Source organism: Lepisosteus oculatus, chromosome 20, assembly GCF_040954835.1.
Source record: "Lepisosteus oculatus isolate fLepOcu1 chromosome 20, fLepOcu1.hap2, whole genome shotgun sequence".
Classification (NCBI taxonomy): domain Eukaryota; kingdom Metazoa; phylum Chordata; class Actinopteri; order Semionotiformes; family Lepisosteidae; genus Lepisosteus; species Lepisosteus oculatus.
In genome coordinates, this window is record NC_090715.1 from 12,794,515 (window position 1) to 12,814,065 (window position 19,551).

At 42.5% G+C, this 19,551-nt stretch overlaps 2 protein-coding genes across 7 annotated transcripts; one reads left to right on the forward strand and one right to left on the reverse strand.

The window, feature by feature from the left end:
* Nucleotides 1–3: 3 nt before the first annotated feature.
* On the forward strand, nt 4–19,019 carry nqo1 (NAD(P)H dehydrogenase, quinone 1). Of its 3 annotated transcripts, none has more exons than XM_015368090.2 (7): nt 4–283; nt 13,598–13,631; nt 15,088–15,252; nt 15,797–15,924; nt 17,335–17,448; nt 17,924–18,025; nt 18,626–19,019. In XM_015368090.2, exons 2-7 carry the CDS (start codon nt 13,628–13,630, stop codon nt 18,941–18,943), a joined length of 831 nt encoding a protein of 276 aa, XP_015223576.2. In that variant the 5' UTR covers nt 4–283; nt 13,598–13,627; the 3' UTR covers nt 18,944–19,019. The 3 variants fall into 3 exon arrangements, with proteins under 3 accessions (XP_015223576.2, XP_015223578.2, XP_015223577.2); XM_015368092.2 differs by lacking the exon at nt 4–283 and adding an exon at nt 10,758–10,791; XM_015368091.2 differs by lacking the exon at nt 4–283 and adding an exon at nt 10,813–10,830.
* LOC102697846 (aldo-keto reductase family 1 member B1) lies at nt 1,090–12,359 on the reverse strand. 4 transcript variants are annotated; one of them, XM_015368087.2, is made up of 11 exons: nt 12,122–12,359; nt 9,605–9,708; nt 8,304–8,474; nt 7,329–7,445; nt 6,280–6,357; nt 5,493–5,609; nt 5,107–5,219; nt 4,514–4,601; nt 3,785–3,868; nt 2,613–2,695; nt 1,090–1,858 (listed from the first exon to the last, which is right to left on the reverse strand). In XM_015368087.2, the coding sequence occupies exons 2-11, from the start codon at nt 9,680–9,682 to the stop codon at nt 1,822–1,824; spliced, it is 966 nt and encodes a 321-aa protein (XP_015223573.2). In that variant the 5' UTR covers nt 9,683–9,708; nt 12,122–12,359; the 3' UTR covers nt 1,090–1,821. The 4 variants fall into 4 exon arrangements, with proteins under 4 accessions (XP_015223573.2, XP_015223574.2, XP_015223572.2 ...); XM_015368088.2 differs by lacking the exon at nt 12,122–12,359 and adding an exon at nt 11,286–11,465; XM_015368086.2 differs by lacking the exon at nt 12,122–12,359 and adding an exon at nt 11,280–11,465.
* Nucleotides 19,020–19,551: the final 532 nt, after the last annotated feature.

The following is a 19,551-nucleotide window of genomic DNA, read 5'->3' on the forward strand; positions in this document are numbered from 1 at the left end:
GGTGTGATGGATTTTGCGTGTTCACTCAGATAGCTAAGGCTACGTCAATAATAAGTTGCAGGCTGAAAGTAGTGTTAATTATTAGTAGCTGAATTTTATTTATTTTTGTTCTATGATCTCTTTTTCCGAAAAAACAAAGAACTTTATTTCACAGAAAACAGCTTGACAGCATCTTCATTACATACCTGAAGAAGGCTACACTACCGGAATGTTGGGTTTTTCTTCTTTTTACTTTACAGCGTGGAATTAATCTCTACGTGTTCCTTTGCCACTGAAACTAGACGTAAGTTCCCACTCGACTCTTCATAGCATGGTGGCAAGCAGCCGATGTAACCATTTGCTTAAGATGTAGCGTTTCTGTGACGGACTCTTGTTTCGGCGTTGGAAAAAACACGATGAGGTTCGGTAAAACTGTCTTAATTTTCTGCTTTTTTGGTACTGAAGAACTGCAGACCATTCTATTGCGACCCCCGTCCCATTTTCTTGGCTCAATCCATAAATTAGGGTCGGTGTTTCTCCAAAAAGGAGGACAAGTGCTGAAGTGCTGTGCGGAGATCAGGCAGGCAAAGGTCCCAGCAGACATCAAACAGACATCACAGTGGTTTATTTTTTAAATGCTCATGCGTTGTTCGTCATAGTCTTTGCTCTCCCGTAGAATATTGAATTTGATGAGTGGCATTAACTAATTCAATTATAATTCTTTGCAATATAAATGTAAATGCAGAACAAATCGGCGGGTGTACTTCCTACAGCAGGTGTGGCCAGACCTTGATGATAGTAATTATGACCTCAGTTTGACATGTCTTGTGAAGAACTGTACCGCACAGTGTCGCCGGTCACTGTACTGGGGCCTTGTTTTAAAAAGTCTGGTACACAATCCCGCCTACTGGTCTGCCAATACCTCTTTCCAGCTGCAACCTGGTGTTCCTAAAAATGTTGCCCATCCAAACACTAAGCAGGCACATTCTCAAATCTTCAAACACGATAACCTGTTTGTTTTGACAACAGGTTCACCTGCATGGATTGTAACAAGATCTACAAAAGGCCTTTTATTGTTTCAAAGTGGTACATAAGGTCAGAATCATATACTGACAGCATTACCTTTTATTCAAGATTAGCAAACATGCTTTTTAGCAGTTTCTGAGCCCTGCTCAGTCCTGGAGACCAGTTTCCACCCAGAGGAAACCCACACAAATGCAGGGGGAACATTCAGACTTCACACAGATAGCAACCCAGGAATTGAACCCAGCGCTCTAGTACTGTAAGGCAGAAATGCTAGCCACAGCACCTCTGTGTCACCCAGATTTAACAGTCATGTGATTTAATTCTAGTACATACACAAATTAATGTCATTATTGGAGCTTTTTTGCATCTATCCCTGTATTTTTGCAAATGCAATGAATAGCAAAACAACATACAGTACAGTATTTTCACATATCAATAACTGACCAGTGCACAGAGATTTTCAAATTTCATTCTTGTTTTTGTATTGCAGTCATGCTTCTTGAAAAATACACAGTACTGTCCATTACATGATAGCCGTATATGAGTGGTAGATGAGTAAAGGTTAATGAGGAAGAGGAAAATTATGTTCCTGATGCATTGATTTGTGATGTTTTACTTCTTTTTCTTGAGGATGTTTTGTAAACATTTGGAATTCCTCCAAAGTGAAAGTACAACTGCCCATAGAGTGATAATTCAGATGCACTCTTTCTCCTGCGGTGTGGGAAAAGTTTCACATGTTTCCAGTGATGGTTTGTGAGAGAGTTGGTAAGATTTCCTTTCCTCCTTGGCCTCATCTCTGTGAAACCCCCGGGGACGTCAGTGTTCAAAAGGATAGAAAGGATGTGACTTCAGCCTGTGTAGGACAGATGCAAACAGTCATGAAAGTCTTCATGCGAATCACCATGCATTCTTTCACACATTTACCAAGTGAAATAAATCATAGTGCAAAAATTTAAAAACAAAGAAAACAAAATGATTTCTCATGAACTGCTTTCTGATGTTTGGTCCTCTCCTCCTCTCTTTGTTTTTCTGATTTGTGCTGACCTTGGGTCTCTGTGTTGTACAGGCTTCTCTACTAATGCCCAGTGGGTAAGAATTTTATTTTCACCCATCATTCATGTCAATTTAAAAAAATACAGTATGTATAAACACAACTGATACCAAATTTAATAAATGTAAGAGTAAGAGTTGTTGATGTCCTGGTAATATACAGTACTTCATGGGCCTTTCTTGTTGTACTTTCTGTTTTTTTTTTTATTTCTGATGCTATTACTCCATCACTTACAATGTTCATATTCACTTTAAGTAAATGTAATCACCAAATCCAATAAAAAGAGTGTGAAGGCTTTGAACCAATCTTGTACTAGGCAAACTAGCTCAATCTAGATTGCATTTCTTGGAAAGCTCTAGTTTATATGGTGTGTGTATAATTTATACACTTTTTAATGGTATTTTTAAGGATGAGAATCTGTAAAAGCCAATAGGTCTGTTAAGTTTTTTGGATTGCACCATAACCCTGTTTTTGAAGTGAAGAAAACAGTTTATTATCAGCAATGACATTTCAAGTCTCATTCCTAAAAAAACATGCCAACAAATCTATCCCTTACGAATCAAAGACACACGCTTTCCAGCCTCTGTTTAGACTCTTCAAAGTCTTCATGTCTTTGTTGCTCAAATTGAAGTCAAAGATCTGGAAGAACAGTAAAAGACAGAGTTATATTGTGTAGAAGACCATGTGTCAACATACTGTAAACACTTAAGTCATTTTCATAGCCACCTCCTTTAAACTTGGTAATTCCCACCTCCTATTTACACTGTAGGTTATATTTTTTCCAACTGCTAACACTCTTAATTTTTCCATATCAGCTTCGCGTTGATAAAGTCCTGTAGTATCCATTTAAATCTTAGGAAATTACTGTCTTTGTTACTTCCACAATATTAGCTGTAGCCCTATCTCAACTATCCAGTTTGCAATCCAAATACTGTACATGCATTGCCTTGGTTGCCTACAGCTATTCAAGAATTAATCGTCTATGTGAACTGTTACCAAAAGCATTATAAATATGCCATAGCATGTGTTTGCTTTATAGCTGTTGCTTGTCAAAGACCTCTAATTGGTCTATAATTACTTGGTTTAGTTTAGTCATTCTTTTCATATCAGCACTTTTGTGGTTGGTGTTACCTCTGTCTAAGGTGACAGTTGTGTTTTGCTGATAACCAATAAGCTTGAGTTCCCGTTTCCTTCCGTACAGTTGATAATATGCATTTAAGCCCTGGAGATTAATCTAAGAATTAGCCGTTATTTCTGAGACAGTTTACTTGATGCTTTGCTGTTCTTTTGTTTTTGTAGTGGTGAAAAAAGATCTTAGTCTCCATCCCCATATTCTTTTCTGTCTCTCTTGGCTTACCTGGGATTTGTTTGGAGTTGTGCTGCCACTTAATTGAATTGTACTCTTTTCTTTAACTGGATGGTGACTGTTTGAATCTATAAGAAATATCTAAAGATTAAATCTTTTTTTTTTTTTATTCTTTAAAACACTTTTCTCATCATATGTTTTTGTAATTTATTAAAGTATTGTTTTCTAGTCTCATACTTCCTTTTGGAATTAATCTGTGCTGCAGTGGTTCCATATTTATCTCATTCTACATCTCTAAAAAGTATGTTTACCCTTTGTTTTGGACTCTTTCTGTACAGCTTTAAAATATACTTCAAAGAATAACATAGTAATCACAAGCTTGCTTGTTTTTTTTCCAACAACAAATGCAAAGACAACATTACCTTGGTGTTCTCTAAAATGTGGTTGGGTCTGATGCTCTTAGGAATAACTGCGATACCCTGCTGCACATGAAATCTTAGTAAGACCTGTAAAATGTTAATGTGAATTAATTTTGCATCGTATATACAGACAGATTTGATTGTGCTAGATCAGAGCATCTGAAATGTAAGCTAGAAAGACAAATAAAAACAAACAAACAGATGAAAACACTGAGCGATTGCTTTGAAACCAAAAGACAATGCAGACTTGTGAGCATCCCGTGAGACCGTTTACAAGGGTTTCCTTTGGCGGCCTCTAGTGGCAATCTGAGGTCCCTACAGCCTCTTCACAGGCCAGCCTGCCTCGTTCTTTAGGCCGCAAAAGCAAACCTGCCGATGTCTGTCTTGCATAGAGTAGCCGTGTAGAGGTGGTGTGTGTGCACTGAGATCCCGAAAGCCTGAGTTAGGATCCTGTCCGGGAATCTCTCTCAGCTGTTTCACTACATCTTGCATGTATTGCGCATGAGTGGCCAGAGCAGCTCTGTGCCTTTTGGCATTCGATCACTGTCTGTAGATTCTGAGTTTCACAAAGCCACTCAGGTGCTCTAAAAGGCCGGGTCTCCGGCTGTGGTTCCAAGGGGGGCATGACAGTGGCTTTGCTAGCAGGCACACTGCCCAGATGAGCCCTGCTGCACCTGGCACCTTCTTGAATTGACTCAGTAGCGGTGGGGTAATGAAAGAGACATCTCTCACCTGTGCTGAACTCTTTTGATATTTCTTGGCTATTGCTGCCACCACAGGATCTTCCAGGAGTTTCTCCGGGTCAGTGGCTCCCCTGTAACTGAAAGAAAATTTTATTTATACAAAAATAAAATACTGTAGCAGGCAGGCTGTCACCTTTAATCAAGTATAAGCTCCTGCAGGCAGGTTTAACCAGTGAAGTGCAAGCTCACAAGGAGTTTCAGTTCCAGCACACAAAGGAGGAGATGCAAACACATCAGTATCTAAAGAACATCTGTAAGGTCTGATGTTGACTGTTGAACAGAAGACTGAAACACATGACCACAGGCATGGAAGAAACTCTTGGCAAAAATTGAACAATCTCAGTTTGTTAGAGGAACTCATTTTAAAAGCTCAGTGTTTGCTGAATTGCTTGTGTACAGTGAGCTCATGGAAATGTAATTTTAATGCTCTGTTCCTGTGATGTACACAATTTACACGCAATCTATCGTACATAACATCCCTTTATCTTTAAAATTGCAATCTTGTTTCAAACTGCAAAGTGAAAGAGCATTCACTGTCGGTAATACGAGCAGATGAGCAAGGAAGGAAATGCTTACACTTACAGTTCTTTGGGCCTCCCAGGAGAGCCGAAGGGGCTGTATGCAGTCAGGGCAATGTTTTTGGATTGACAGAACTTCACAAGGTCAGACTGGACCAGGTAAGGATGCAGCTCCACCTGTAAAAGAGCAACACAGGTACTCTAATTAAAGGCTGCAGATAGGACTTCATCCATTTGTTCCCAATGTACATCTCGGTCAGCCATGTCTTACAATTAACAGAAACAAAACCATTACTTAAGTCTCAGTTTACACATGTGTTTAGATCTTGAGTCATGTTTTTCAGAAAAAAAATACATTCTGGAGCTCCCTGTTAAATGATTTGGAAATGTATAGTCCTACGTCTCTCCTTCCCACAACACAAGTAAAGTTGTATGGAGAGAGTGCCCTACCTGATTGACAGCTGGTGGTATCTTAGCAGCAGAGAGCAGTCTCTCCAGCTGTTGTATGTTGAAGTTGGACACTCCAATGCTCTTTACTCGGCCTGAAGAGACCAGAGCCTCCATTGCCTGGAACAGACAATAAGGGCTCGCTGAGTTACACAGGGCTCTCTCCGGACAATAACAAACGCTCAACACAGCCGAAAACATTACCAGCCTTACATCTCCAAGACCAGAGCTAATTTTATACATGGAAACACTAATACATCTCCATCTCTTTAACCAGAACTGACAAGTTTTCTTGGGAGATGTGATTCAGCTGTTTTAAATTCTAACATGAAATGAGAAATAAGTGGTAACAACTGTATGTATGTAATGACAAACACTTAGTTATCAAATGAAAATAAATGCAATTAGGAATTGAAAACATCCAACACAATTCTATCAACCGTTTATAACCTGGCCTGATTAAAATATTGGAGACGAGGAGTCTGGCAGTAACGTTTCTAGAGATTTAGCTAAGAACTTTTGTTTCACCTTCTAACACAACTGAAGAGTCTGACTTGTTAAGTCTATATTATATACATGTATATAATTATATTTCTTAGTGGCACTCGTGACAACACCACAAATACTGTCTTTGAGAACATTTTGGTTAAACTGCAAAGCTGCATCACACAGCCCTAGAGGGTTTGACAGGCTGGTCCAGTTGTTTGCAGGTGTTTCAATAGTCAGGAGCTCCCCTTGCAGGACATGGTCACCTCTGTGGAAGTTCCCTTAGTTATGCTCGTCTCTGTACCTTCCAGGTGTCAATGTAGTCTGTCTCTAGGGTGAGAATTTTGCCCTCCTTACACGGAAACAGCTCTTCGTCTATCCTCTGAAAAAAAAAGTCTTATTAGGATGTGCAGGTTAAGGAAATTATCTTCTTCATACAACGGGGCACTTTGAAGGCCTGTGCTACAATTTGGGAAGATCACTTTGTCTGTTTTATTTCATTGTGCATTACACACTATAGAATACCACGGTGCTTGGGCATTGTTCATTACTGTCTTTTTAAAACAGTTCATAAGGCTCTTTACACACCTAGCTTGCTGATCTCCAAGCCCCTGTGTATTTGTAAATAGTGTTTTTTTTTTTATTTAGTGTGAATATGTATGCCAATTCTAAATGGAACTTCTGTTGAATTGGTGGGCGATCCATGTAATCCAAATAAATGCACAGTTCATTAAGCCTGTTTCAGATTCCCTGTAATGCAAAGCCTTATTGACTTTGCTTCACTGTATATAAACAATGGATCCACCAGGTCAACAGGATTCACATTACATTCCGTTGCACTCCAGGGAGACCTGACAATGACAGGCTCATGTTAAACTGCATTGCACAGAATAAAAAAAGGCCAATAAGACATTTGTACAGGATGAAGGGGGAGAAGAACATTGCCCTTTTTAACATATCTGGCTTTTGCTTAACAGACTTTGGCTTTCAATGAAGAGGTGGTAACACTCAACAGATCAAGTGTCACGAGCTCCACGATCTTGTACATGTTGCAATCTTGAAGCAGAAAGACCATTTCTTAGCTCTATGTGTGTGTACTGTATGTGCAAATACAGTATGTTCAAAATAAGATTAATGCAAGGACCTAGTCAGCATGGATAAGTACTTGAAATGCGATGTTTGTTTTTATGCAGTAGCTTGCAACTTGGAATACTGCAAAAGGAATCATACTTGTGTTCCGATGTGGGGTTTAAATTTAGTACAGTATTTGGTTCTTAATGAGAAGGGAAATTCACAGCTGCTACCTTTTCTTCTCCAGTACCATAGTCCCTGTAGACACACACCAGTGCCTACCTGGAAGGCCACAGGGAAGTGAATGAGATAGAGGTCCACATAGTCCAGCTGCAGGTCTTGTAAGGACTTGTTGAGACACAAAGGCACATCTTCGGGGGAATGATAGGTACACCACAGCTATGGAAAGAGAATGCAGAATCCATCATCACAATTCAGTGGAAACTCTGCGCTTGGTGCTACTGAATTCTGAGTTTCAAGAAGACACTGGGGTGTCATTTTAACCACTGTGCTGTTCTCTCTCTCTTTCTGATGCTGAGAAAGAATTTGGTTCATGCTATTTGTCTCTTCTAGATCTGATCGCTGTGATTGTTGTATCCAGTGCTATGACTGTACATGTATGATAATCAGCTGTATTTTAACTAGATAGAAATGCTATCGGAATATACCAGCTCTAGCAGTTTTGCATTGGTTGCCTGTAAGCTTCAGTGGGTTCAGGTGGGGATCTCTGTCAGTGTGCACTGGTTGCGAAGGAACCAGTAAAGATTAATTCCACGGTGAAATGCAGAAATAAAACAAAGACGGGAAGAATTCACCTGAGGAAGGATTAAAAACCAAAAAGTTGTATCTTTTCCTTCCACTTTTCAGCTAGTAATTAACGTTTTCCGTGTGATTTTCAAAAATGACTTTCAGGTTTTACTGCCGACATGTAAACTCCCATACAATATGACTCCATATTAATTAGAAGATGTGTTTGCCATCTCTGATCTTTGGACTCTGCACTCCCATAAATTGGACTCCATTCTTTGTAGGCCAATACTGTATATTCTGCTGCTTCTCACCAAAATAATACAGTAGCTACCTCCTCCAAAGGCCATCACAATCTCTTAGACTGTTGGTACTTTCTTGTGCAATAAGACTTTGTAGGCTCACTGATTTCATTTTGTTTTACATTTTACAGTGTGCCGTTATGTTTGTTATGTCTGTTCTTTCTTACATCTGTTACACCATATCTGATTGACCCGAGGAAGGTCGTACTTTGCTGACGATAAACACGTCCTCGCGTTTGATGATTCCTTGGTGGATCTTGGCCCGCAAGGCCTTCCCCAGCTCAACCTCGTTCCCATAGGAGTAGGCAGTGTCGATGTGTCGGTATCCAGCCGCGATGGCTGCTTCTGCAGCTCCCTGAAGAACCTCTGCTGTGGTTGTCTGAAAGATAGTGGTGCCAACTTTGAGCTTGTTTCGCCTGTGTGTCATCACCTTCCCCTTTTCACCTCAGTGTAATCTCTTTCTTTCCATCTTTTAAAAAAGTTGAACACAAGGAAGTTTAAGATTAGGATCTGCAGGTGGGTTTTGTGTTTCCAACGCCCCCGTTGTTTTTTTTTTCCTGTAAATGAATGTGGTATGAATACATTACCTTAACAGATCTTCTCCTCGTATATTTACTGAGCTACTGAAGTTTTTCAGTGGCTGTGTTAGAGCAGTGCTCACATGATGAAGCTCCATATGTGATTATGGCAACAATATCTCCATATATAAATACAGTTGGTATAAATCCACAATGTAGGATCATGCAATAGCAACATGGTATATAACAGCGATTTTTCTTTATAGGGAGGGGGGTAAATTTTAAAAACCACCCATAGCAGTAGTTGCATTTTCTAGTGTCATAGGGGTCCAATTCTTCCGTTTTTACGTGCATGTCTATATAGCAAGGGCAGAAGCCATCTGATTATGGATTAAACAAATGAATATGGCTCTCTGATGTGACAACTGATAGGAAATCTTGAAATCACTTCCACCACATTCTAATCATACTGATTCAATGATAAACCTGTTGGAAACAATATTATCACAGGCACAATCTGTAAATACAGTTTAGTTTAAGGTTTAGCATACTGGCAAGTGGGATGTGTGAGTGATGAACACAGTATTACTGCAAGAAGGTTAACATCCTTTGAGTTGGGATGAAAGACATACCACTATGTATGCAGTCCATTCTTAAAGCTCATTATTAAATAACTGTATTCTTTTACAGCAGCACTGCATGGGTCGTTGGGGAAAATGTTTTTGCTGAATTCAAAAGACCCCAAATTATTTATTCAAAAAAAAGGCAATACAGTTTTTCAGACCAATGTCATCCCAGGTTTATTTTCTGCAAGCAGTTGATCGGTTTTTATCTTGGGTGCTCAAGGCCGTGTTCATGTGAGGCTGCTCAAAGGTTGCTTCTTGCTGGAAGAGCAGCTGTAATAAAACTGGAAGGAAACCTCCTAGGAACGAGAGCAGGAGCAGGTGGCACAAGCAGCCGCAGAGGAACTCGACAGCGACAAGAAACAAACCTTCCACGTCCCCAGGCCCAGCAAGGGCATCAGCCTCCCATCGTTGAGCTTGATTTTGGCCTCCAAGGTGCTGGCCATCTGTGTGCTGAAGTGTCCCTAGTTTTCTGGGAAGAGAAGTAAGATGCGTGTTGATATCGGGCACCTCTGCTGAATTCTCCTGCGACCTTCTGAGACCTGTTGCACTTTTGCCCGGTTTTTCCTCTTCTTTCGCTAATCATTAAGTGAACTTTCCCTCTTAAAGGAGCAGTATTTTAAAAAAAAACAACGCGCGTATTTCCCTGCTCAGCAGAACGGAGAGGTGCACTGGAAAACGAAGACACAGCACTTTTAAAAAAAGGACATGGCTCTGCAGTTTAGCTTCCCCTCAATAATTTCCCTTAGCAAACCTCCCAGTTTTCCTGTAGTCCCTTTATTCTCCCCGCTGGGTGAGACTCAACTCCTGCTTAGCGTTTATTTTTTGTTTTGACTTTGTTTTTGAGTCAATAACTTTACTTTACTTTAATTAGTATCATTTTTGACCATGGTTGTATTTTGATGTGAAGAAAGACGGTACTGGTGTAGTATTATCTCACTGACCTGCATCTTATCTGTATTTCAACTATACTGCCATTGTTTTCATTTTACAGACCTATAACACAGCATATTTATATAAGGATGTCTTATAAGCCAACGAATAATAACACTAAGGCACAAACACAACTGAAGACGTGACAGAAGATGAAAAGGCAGGCTTGCAGCCAAGGTTGGGTCCCTGTCACTAGCACGGTTCAAAAGCCAAGCAGCTGGGTGAGGCTTTAGCGCAGCAGCAGCAGTCGGTGTGGAGAACAGTATGCGCCACATTAACTGACCGGCACAGCGGCGTGGCGCAGATGCGAATGGGAGACCGGACAGGTTATCTTGGGCAGTTGTCCTGCGCTGCAGCCAAGAGAGCATCGCATAAAGCTTTAAAAACAGCCCCGCAGAGCACCAGCTCTTCCGCAGTAACGCCATATCAAAGCGTGCCATCAAAGCGACACTGTGCAGCACAGTGCTGAGGTCTGGGGGCAGGGCACACCGGTATCTCGCCCACTTCCGCCTCCCTGCGACTACAGTAACACGCCTCAAGCTGCTATTCGCTTGCGAGCTCCGTCTTCAGATCCTAGTCTTCGTGCTAGCCGCAACTTTCTGATTCATCCTTTCATTAAGAGGTATTACAATACAGCCCTGGTGTCGACCTCTTCGGCCCCGTGAGTTACCCGATAAAGCTCGCCACTCGAATCACGCCTCTTTTCCGCCCTGCAGAAACTGTCCGTTTTTTAAAAGGGGTGGTAAAGGGGAAGGGCTTCATATTGTTCTCCAGAACCCTGGGCAGTTGTAAGTTTTTAACACATTTATCAGATTATCTACTGCCCTTTCTAGGTGCAATCCAAGTATAAGAAAACAAAAACCTATACCCCGATTTATTCTAAATGGAATTAGAATTTTCTGTCTGTCTGCGGGTTTCTGATCTTGAGCAATGATAATGCCAATGTAGAAAAGTAACCTTCTTATGAAAAGTGTTCTGTGGCAGCTTGTAACCTGATTGCAGTGCATGTGGAGCCAACTCACTGAAAACACAGCATGGCCGAGTCACTCATAAAGCAATGACACTAAACGCACGAGTGCTGTAGAGAAAGTCTGCTGTAAAGTACTGTACCTGTACCTGGGTCTTCTCCTTCAACCTGTTCTGCTAAAACGACACAGAACACCACAGTATGTGTAAAAACGGCTGATTTGCCTATCAAGGCAAAGAGGAAGGACAAGTATGAGCGCTCACACCAGGTCGAGATTTAAAGTGACAGCAGCCTATTAAAGAACCATGGCTTTGACCCCGCGACTCAGTCCAGGAATCTGCTAATAGATCCGGTCAGAGACAACCTTCAATACTGTATATCTCTAAAATAAGTTGTAAGCACTTGCCTTTTCTGTCATCTGAATTGAATTCAGGAGTTATTCTATCATTCAAAATCAGAATACAATCTTCAGGTTTTACAGAGCAGAAGAGCTGGAGTTATTGTCTGCTACAGTGGGGCGATGCTTTTTCCCCACTGATAGGAATGGAAAACCTTAAGAAAAGCTTCAAACGAGAGGCAGCTATTCAGCCCATCTTACACATTGGGTCACCAGTACTTAACCAATCCACAAAGTTAAGGAAATCAATCCCTGTGTTTTACTCCTTTGTTCCAACAAGTAATGAAGGTGATAAAGTTGGAGGAGACCCCTGTCTCTTGGGGTTGCAATGCTGTGTCTCTGTTCACCTGACGGGGAGCTCACTGGGCAGCACAGCGCCACACCTTTCCACACTCGCTTCTGTGTGCTGTGTCTGTTCCCATTGTTCTCACCCTTCTGCTCACAGCAGTAGGTCAGAGAGAGGCCATTGCAGCTGCACCAAACCTGCACTGTCGCAAGCTACCAGGCTTTCATTGTCTGGACCAAGGCTGCATCTGCTGGGTCTGTCTGTAGCCTATTGCCCATAGCACTATCCCCAGCAAGTCTTACCCTACATCGGCACAGCCTGCTTTCCTTCAAAGGGAGCTGTACGCCATACTGTTGATACCAGTGTGTTGCTTGGTCTAGATCCCTTGAATGTCTCATTATGGACCAGATTGTCGTCCAGCAAAGACAGACCGATCTCGGTGAGACATCACTGCCATATCTCCCTGCTCCACGGAGACTCTGAGGTGGATCTGCTCATTAGGACGTATAGAGAACCATATACCTCCCTGCAATGTCGTGCGAGCTGGCACTGGTGGTTTACAGGCTCTGCAGGTATAGCAAAGTAAAACTGCTCCAACAGCATTCCAGAGGTAGCTCTTCAAAATCCTTGCATGCAATCGTGCTGTAGGGTTGTATTACTGACTTTCTCTGCACACTAGGAAGTGTAGAGCTATTTCAGAGATGCAGCAGATCTCAAAGGCACGGTGGCACAGAGGTTTGCATTGCTGCCTTGCAGCACTAAGGCCCTGGGTTCGATTCCTGGGGTTCTATCTGCATTGAGTTTGTATGTTCTTCCCACATTTATGTGGGTTTCCTCCACACAGTCCAAAAACATATTGGTAGGTTAACTGGCTTCTGGGAAAACTGGCCCTGGTGTGTGTGTTTGTGTTTGTGTGTGCCTTGTGATGGACTGGTGTTCCCTTTCATGTATGCCTGTTGCTTGCCTGGTTAGGCTCCAGCTCCCAGCCTTGCAACCTTGCATTGGAAGAAACAGTTGCGAATGAGTGGATGGACCAGAACTCAAAGGAGAATTACACTGCCCAGGCTCAGAGGCTGTTTCCATTGTTTGAACTAGGCCATGGGGCTGAGGTCGTTGTACACGGGTCTGTGGCTGGTTATGAAATCAATGTACATACAGAACAAACCGCTACTTCCAAAAGCGGTACAGTGAAACCGTGAAACAGCCAACGTCGATCAAACGCTTCACAAGTAAAAAAACTATCTGTTGCATGAAAAGGTAAGGTTAGACAGTTTCACAGATTAGCAATCTGATAAGATTAATATTTATTCAATGCTTTCTTTAACTGAATATGACATATGGAACACATCCAAAATTTCCTGAAGAGTGTTGTTTTCATATACAGTATGTGTGATTGGGGCATTGATACAATATTAAGCAGGATTGCTATATCACATACGAATGTAGCAGTATTTTTGACCATTTTCCTGAAGCGTTGGAAAATAATGCCCTTGTAGACTGATCTTAGTTTTTCCTCTCCTCCCCTCCCTGAAGAACCAGTTTGAAGTAGAAGAGGTATGTTTTTCTTCGTGACCATGGTTTGTCTCAATAGTGATCTCTTCCTTTTGTCAACAAATACCTTCAGGGCACATTACGTCATCTTTATTGAGAAGGAACAATGTTTGACACGCAAGTGAGGGTGGTCTTTTCAGGAGGCACTTATAAGTACAGTTATAGAGCTGACAAAGTGGCATTTTCAGAGTGGATGGAAGGAATCTGAGACGCTGTTCTTGTTTCAGGAGCCTGGAGCTGAAACCAAGGTGTTCACAATGGGTGAGTTTTTTTGATTTGTGAAGACTAACACACTATGCAGCTTCTCTACCTAAGCTTTCTGACACTTACCAATAGAATACAACACATTACATTAAAACTTTGGCGCGTTCCAACATTGTTGTGGAGGAAACAAATCTCTTTATTTTTTTAGAGCTAAGAAAACCTTCATTTTGGCATCTGGTACAAGCTCCTAAGCCACTCTGTCAGAGCTCCCTGGCTTCTGTCAGGGAACGGCTGAATGAGAGCATCAGATTTATTAGCTACTGACTGCCAGGGGGCCTAGATGGGCCAGATGTCCTCCTCTTGTAACTCTTCCTATGTTTCCAATAGCACATATTGACAGATTGAAACAAAATGACTTCATGTTGCACATCTCCTGAAAAATAGATGTTGCCTATTAAAAGAAAAAAGCTCACGTCGTAGTAAAGGTCTGTGTTGGTCCCAAGGTTTTGTAAAGCTAGCTGTGGTTTTGCAGCAATTAGAATATTACCGCACAGCTGCTCAATGTGGTTTAACCCATTAATTAATGTTACAGTTTGTGTTCGCTTACTCTTACTGCAAATGCTTTTGTTCATTTTCAAGATTTATGTAGACTCGTAACGGTTGGTTTGTAGCTGTTTCTGAGAGTTTTAGATTTTTTTGTGCGAGCTAAAAGCGAACTGGTTTTAAGATGTTAAGGCATAACCTAAATAATACGATTTTTGACAACAAATACTCTTAAGTCCCTTTAACAAAAGCCTCATTTGGAAACTCCTTATAAAATGAAGATTTTTTCATTTTCCAAATCTATTCTAATATTTTATGCAAATAGTAAAGTAAAACTATGCTTTATAAGAACTTTGGTCCCCAGTACTGTCCCTATAGCCTAATTTAATTGAACTCTAAACTCTAAACCTTTATTTAACCTGATCATTTGAGAACAAACTCCCCTTTCCACTATGGAAATTTTAGGCTAATAATAGTGATCCACTTACCGCTTGATGGAGTCACTATGAATTAAAATAGCAGCGCATATGAAAAAATCTCTTTTCTTGGAGAAAAACAGTAAGACTGTAATAAGCAACTTTTTCGCTGCTATAGAGCAGTTTAAGAGACTTGGACTTATTTAAGTGAGTAATAATTGAGCACAATTAAACACAAGAAAAGGAACAAAGACATTAACCTTACAGGATCTAATGTGGATACTAACAAGTCCAAGACTCCTTTAAAAAAAACAACAATGAATGATCTGTGGTACAAATAACACTTTATAAATGCACCTCAAATATCCTAAACACTGCAGTCACCATGAATAATATTTCAATAAGAAATATGTGATGCAATGAATAACTACGTTATATAACTATGTTATAATAACCTATCGTTAAGAAGGGTCTCTCAACACCATATTGAGGTGCCTTTGTGTTTTACGGGTTGAAAGAAAGTCTGTAATCTGCTTCCTCTCATTGTGTTTCAGCCAGGAATGTGCTGATAGTGCTTGCACACCAGAGCAAGAGCTCCTTCAATGCAGCACTTAAGGACGCCGCTGTGGAGGTCTTTAAGTCGCAGGGGTGTCGGGTGACTGTGTCGGACCTGTACGCCATGAACTTCAAAGCCACCGCCACTCCTGATGATGTCATAGGTAACTGTAGCAAACGCAGATGCTTCATCATTGCGACCTTAGTGTCTCAACAGCCGTGGACTGGTGTCCCACCCAGCGTGTACCCTGTCCTGCGCCCGTTGCCTTCCAGGATGGGTTCTGGCTCCTCCATGACCCTGAGTTAAAGGAAGTGGAAATCACGCTGTGTTATTAACCAGATGAATACATGTCTGTATTTTTGGAAGACAGTCGTCTAAGGGCAATCTCTGCAGTGGAGAGATTTCCTTTGTGTGTTGCGCCAATCCAGCAACAAATCCTGATCTTGACAAAAAATTCGAATGTTGCCAATACAGCTTTAAAAGCGGATCATTTTTGGTGGTCATTTTTTTGCACGATGAAAAAGAGCGAGCCCATATGAGCTCTCTGTAATTGACGGTGTCGTACTGATCACACGTCCCGTTATTCACCTGCGTGCGTGGATGTTCGCGGCCCTCCTGTGCCGTCGAGCGTGACGATTGGCGCATCTGCGGTGCCGTGCCCAGGCAGTGCGCGGCGGTGAGCGTGTCTTCACCGCTGATCTCCGCAGAGCCCAGGGACTCGGAGAACTTCCAGTACGGACGGGAGACGCTGCTGGCGTGCCAAGAGGGGAGACTGAGCGGCGACATTCTGGAGGAGCACAGGAAGGTCAAGGCAGCCGATTTAATTATATTTCAGGTAAAGGAGCACAGAACTGTGATCAAGGATGAAACCTGTTTTATTGCGGTCTTGTGTATTGTGTCTATGACTCCAGTTAAAGGTTCACTTTTATTGATAATACAACATTTTAGTCTTGGCTGACTATGAAAGCTGCTGGCAAATAAAGGCAGGAAGTTCTGCAGATCATCAGTAGAGTTTTTCCTTACAAAAAATAACCTACAAAGTATTGAGGACTAGGTAGTGTTTTGGAAGCTGAGTTTCTGCATGAAGAAATCCTGGATTTCACAGATTTGGGGGTATTGTTTTGCCTTGAAAGGAGTAAGAACTGGTTAGCTGCTTACTGAGACCTCTCTTAATCATTTTCAGATTCAAAAGTGTTGGAAGCAGCTTCATATTTCAAACTCACTGCAAACCATGGTTCCAGTGTAACAAATTATTATGAATCAAGGAACTCAGATTGGATGGAAAGGAAGCCAGATGACTCGTGGTTTTAGGATTTGGGGAGAAAACATTATTGCAGTCTTGCCACATAGTGTGTCTTCCCAGCTCATTCACAGTTTGGGGCTTCCTGTTGGCAGATGAAGATTCTAAATTTTACATGATGAGATCAGATAAGATCATAAGAGATAAGATCACTTTATTAGCCATATACAATTTCTTGCATTAGGAGTTTGTCTTTTTGCATACCCAAGCTTGCTCTCCACGAGACACACAGGCACACAGACAGAGAGAGTAGGCAGTAATAAGAATTTCCACATTCAGGTTACATGGGCTCATGAGGGCAGAGTGTATCCTGGTATCTGTAGTGTATAGTGTACAGGAAAGCTTGTGACTCTTCCCCCAGTTGGGACAGTGACTAATCCCAGCAGGTCTGGCCCCCACTCCTGCAGCTGGGTGGACTGAATCAAGGGGGGTAAGGTACCTCACTTAAGTTACAACAGCAGGGTGTACAGCAAAGTCCCGAGCCCACAACCAGGCAGTCGTCAGCCCAGAATCTCACCCGCTGTGCTGCCTCACCACCACTGATGCCTTCAGTACCGAGGTTGGTGTGTGTAAGGCTGGGAGTTTGCTTTGTGGCATGGAGGAGAATGGGTCTGTGTGTGTTCACTAGGATTTCAGCGATTTTGTGTGCAGACTCTTACATGTGGAGGTTAATGCGTATCTACTTTGTTTGTTTTTTTTTTCATTCTGTCCGAACATGTGTGTTTGCTGTATACAGGTGGATGAGTATCAATGAAAACACGCAGGCTGTACATGCATAAGATACAGCAAAAACTCAAAACCTCCCTGAAGCATGCATGTTTCATGCTAAATTTAGACTACCTTAAGAAGAGTACTGTTATTAACGATAACGAGCATAATTAAAAAATGTTTGTCCTCTGTGCGCTCGAAGCGAAGCGTACTTCCTGTGTGTCTGTGTGTTCGCAGTTTCCCATGTACTGGTTCAGCGTTCCGGCCATCATGAAAGGCTGGATTGACCGAGTGCTGACTCAGGGCTTCGCCTTCACTCTGCAGTCGATTTACAGCAACGGTGTTTTCAAGGTAATCGCACTTGGTGCAGTGCTGTCTTCTGAATAGTCAAGGGACTGCACCCTAGGATTCCTGTACCCCATATTCAAGAACTGTGAATACCTGGTTACCTCCATCAGGGGTGGGCACTCCTTATCGACAGGTTTTCTAGATCTCCTTAAAGCTGCAGCACCAGGGGCCCTGGCAGAAGCTGTTCAAATGGTCCCCTTAATCCTGTAACCCCACCAGTGCAGGATCTGGACTGTAAGCACGCCTGCTGGGCAAGCAATACTGCATTACGAATCACGGATAGAATGCAATGTTCCCGATGAACCAGCAGGTGGCTCTGTTTCCTAATCTTCCAACAATCGCTGGTAGCTGAAGTTAATGAGAGAAGGCGCTGTGCTACACGAGTTACTGAGAAACTAACGCACGATTCATTTCTGTAAGAAAATGAAAACGCATTTCAAATCTCGAGTCTTAGCCTTTGTTTCTTCTGTGTTTTTAGGATAAGAAAGCAATGCTCTCCTTAACGACAGGTGCGTCTGGAGCTATGTTTTCGCCAAGCGGCCTGAACGGAGACCTGAACGTTACTCTGTGGCCATTACAGGTAATGATTACTGGCAAGCTACAGGGCGTTGAGCCACTAGTGCATGTTTCTGCTTCAGCCTTCTTCAGAAGATTTTGGCCATAATATCTATGTAATGTATTGTAACGACTGCAATGTAATGTGGTTACTATGTATGACTATGGAATGACCATGTAATGACCATGTAATGGAACAAGCAAAGGTTTATTCCACGCTGAAAAGAGAAGTAAAGAAACACAACGTTTTGGCTGTGGAGCCTACTTCACACCCGAAGACACTCCACAGTCAAAACATTGTGTTTCTTTTCTTCTCTTTTCAGCGTGTAATAAACCTTTACTGGTTCCTTTGCAGCCTACGCATGGTGACACAACTACCTAAATGAAAGACTTTGTATTGATGTATTTCTTCCATAAAGGGTTGATGCCCTTTATGTAATGCTAGATTTCTTTCACAATAATATTAATTTGTACATTTTGTAACGTTTCTGGGTGAAACTTGGCTGCTGGGAGGAGGAACACGTTTCAGGGAAATCAGACAAAATCTGAAGAAAGGCAGAGGCGGGTGTGTTCTCCTGCCTGCGCCCTGCTGAAGACCTTGCGTGTTGTGTGTTTCCCTCTGCAGAACGGGGTTCTCAATTTCTGTGGCTTCCAGGTCCTGGCCCCTCAGCTCTCTCACTCCCCGGGGTACTGCCCCCCCGAAACCCGCGCCCACATGCTGGCGGCCTGGCGCGGCCGGCTGCAAGGCGTGTGGATGGAGGAGCCGCTGGCCTTCCCCTCCACCGAGCTCTTCGACCCCCAGGGGGGGTTCGTGCTGAGGGAGGAGGTGCAGGCGGCGCAGGCGGGCGTGAAATACGGCCTGTCTGTGGGCCATCACCTGGGTAAGCCCTTCCCCCCGGACAGCCAGCTCAAGGCAGGAGACCGAGACCGAGACCACGACTGACCACGCGCTGCTGTGCTGTAGCTCCTGCTTTCCTGTCTCGGTGAACCAGCGACAATAAACGAGTTGCAGTAACCCACTGGCATCTGTTGGTCTCTGCCTCTGTCCATTCCCCATTTCCAAAGCCAGGATAGTAATCCATACAAGTCGAGGATAACCTTTAGGACTTGTTTCCACCAGAGATTTTGCGATGGGTTATGGCTCTATGGAACAGAGCCAAACCAACTGCAATGCATGGGCAAGAACGTGCTACAGGCGATGAAGCAGCAGGTCCGAAGAAGCCGCTTGCTGACCATTTCAATTGCTTGTGACGGCCATTTGAGCCACGACCTGTATTCCGAAGGAGAACCTTGGTAGGTTACAGGAATCTCCCTGTACCCAGTTCATCCTTTCAAACGCGTGCCGCGCGAGGTTTTCCACTGCCAAGAGTCGCTTTGGAAAACAGCACTGCGGGTTTGGTGCGATAAGGAAAAGGAGAATGAAGTTCAAGGCATGGACTTTGGTCCAAAATTAGATGCAACCTCCATGCATACACACTTGTTTGTAAGTGAAATGGGCTTGGGGCTCAACCTGTACTTGGAAGTAACTTCTTTTCAAATGCAAAGAAGCTT

Bases quoted from the DNA above. Each gene is read 5' to 3' on its own strand.
- LOC102697846 (XM_015368087.2), bottom strand. From the start codon at position 9,682: ATGGCCAGCACCTTGGAGGCCAAAATCAAGCTCAACGATGGGAGGCTG. The intron at 8,475-9,604 runs GTTTGTTTCTTG...ACTATCTTTCAG, and splicing joins TGGGCCTGGGGACGTGGAAG to ACAACCACAGCAGAGGTTCT. The intron at 1,859-2,612 runs GTAAGGGATAGA...TGTCCTACACAG, and splicing joins AAAGCGTGTGTCTTTGATTC to GCTGAAGTCACATCCTTTCT.
- nqo1 (XM_015368090.2), top strand. The intron at 15,925-17,334 runs GTAAAGGAGCAC...GTGTGTTCGCAG, and splicing joins CCGATTTAATTATATTTCAG to TTTCCCATGTACTGGTTCAG. The intron at 18,026-18,625 runs GTAATGATTACT...TTCCCTCTGCAG, and splicing joins TTACTCTGTGGCCATTACAG to AACGGGGTTCTCAATTTCTG.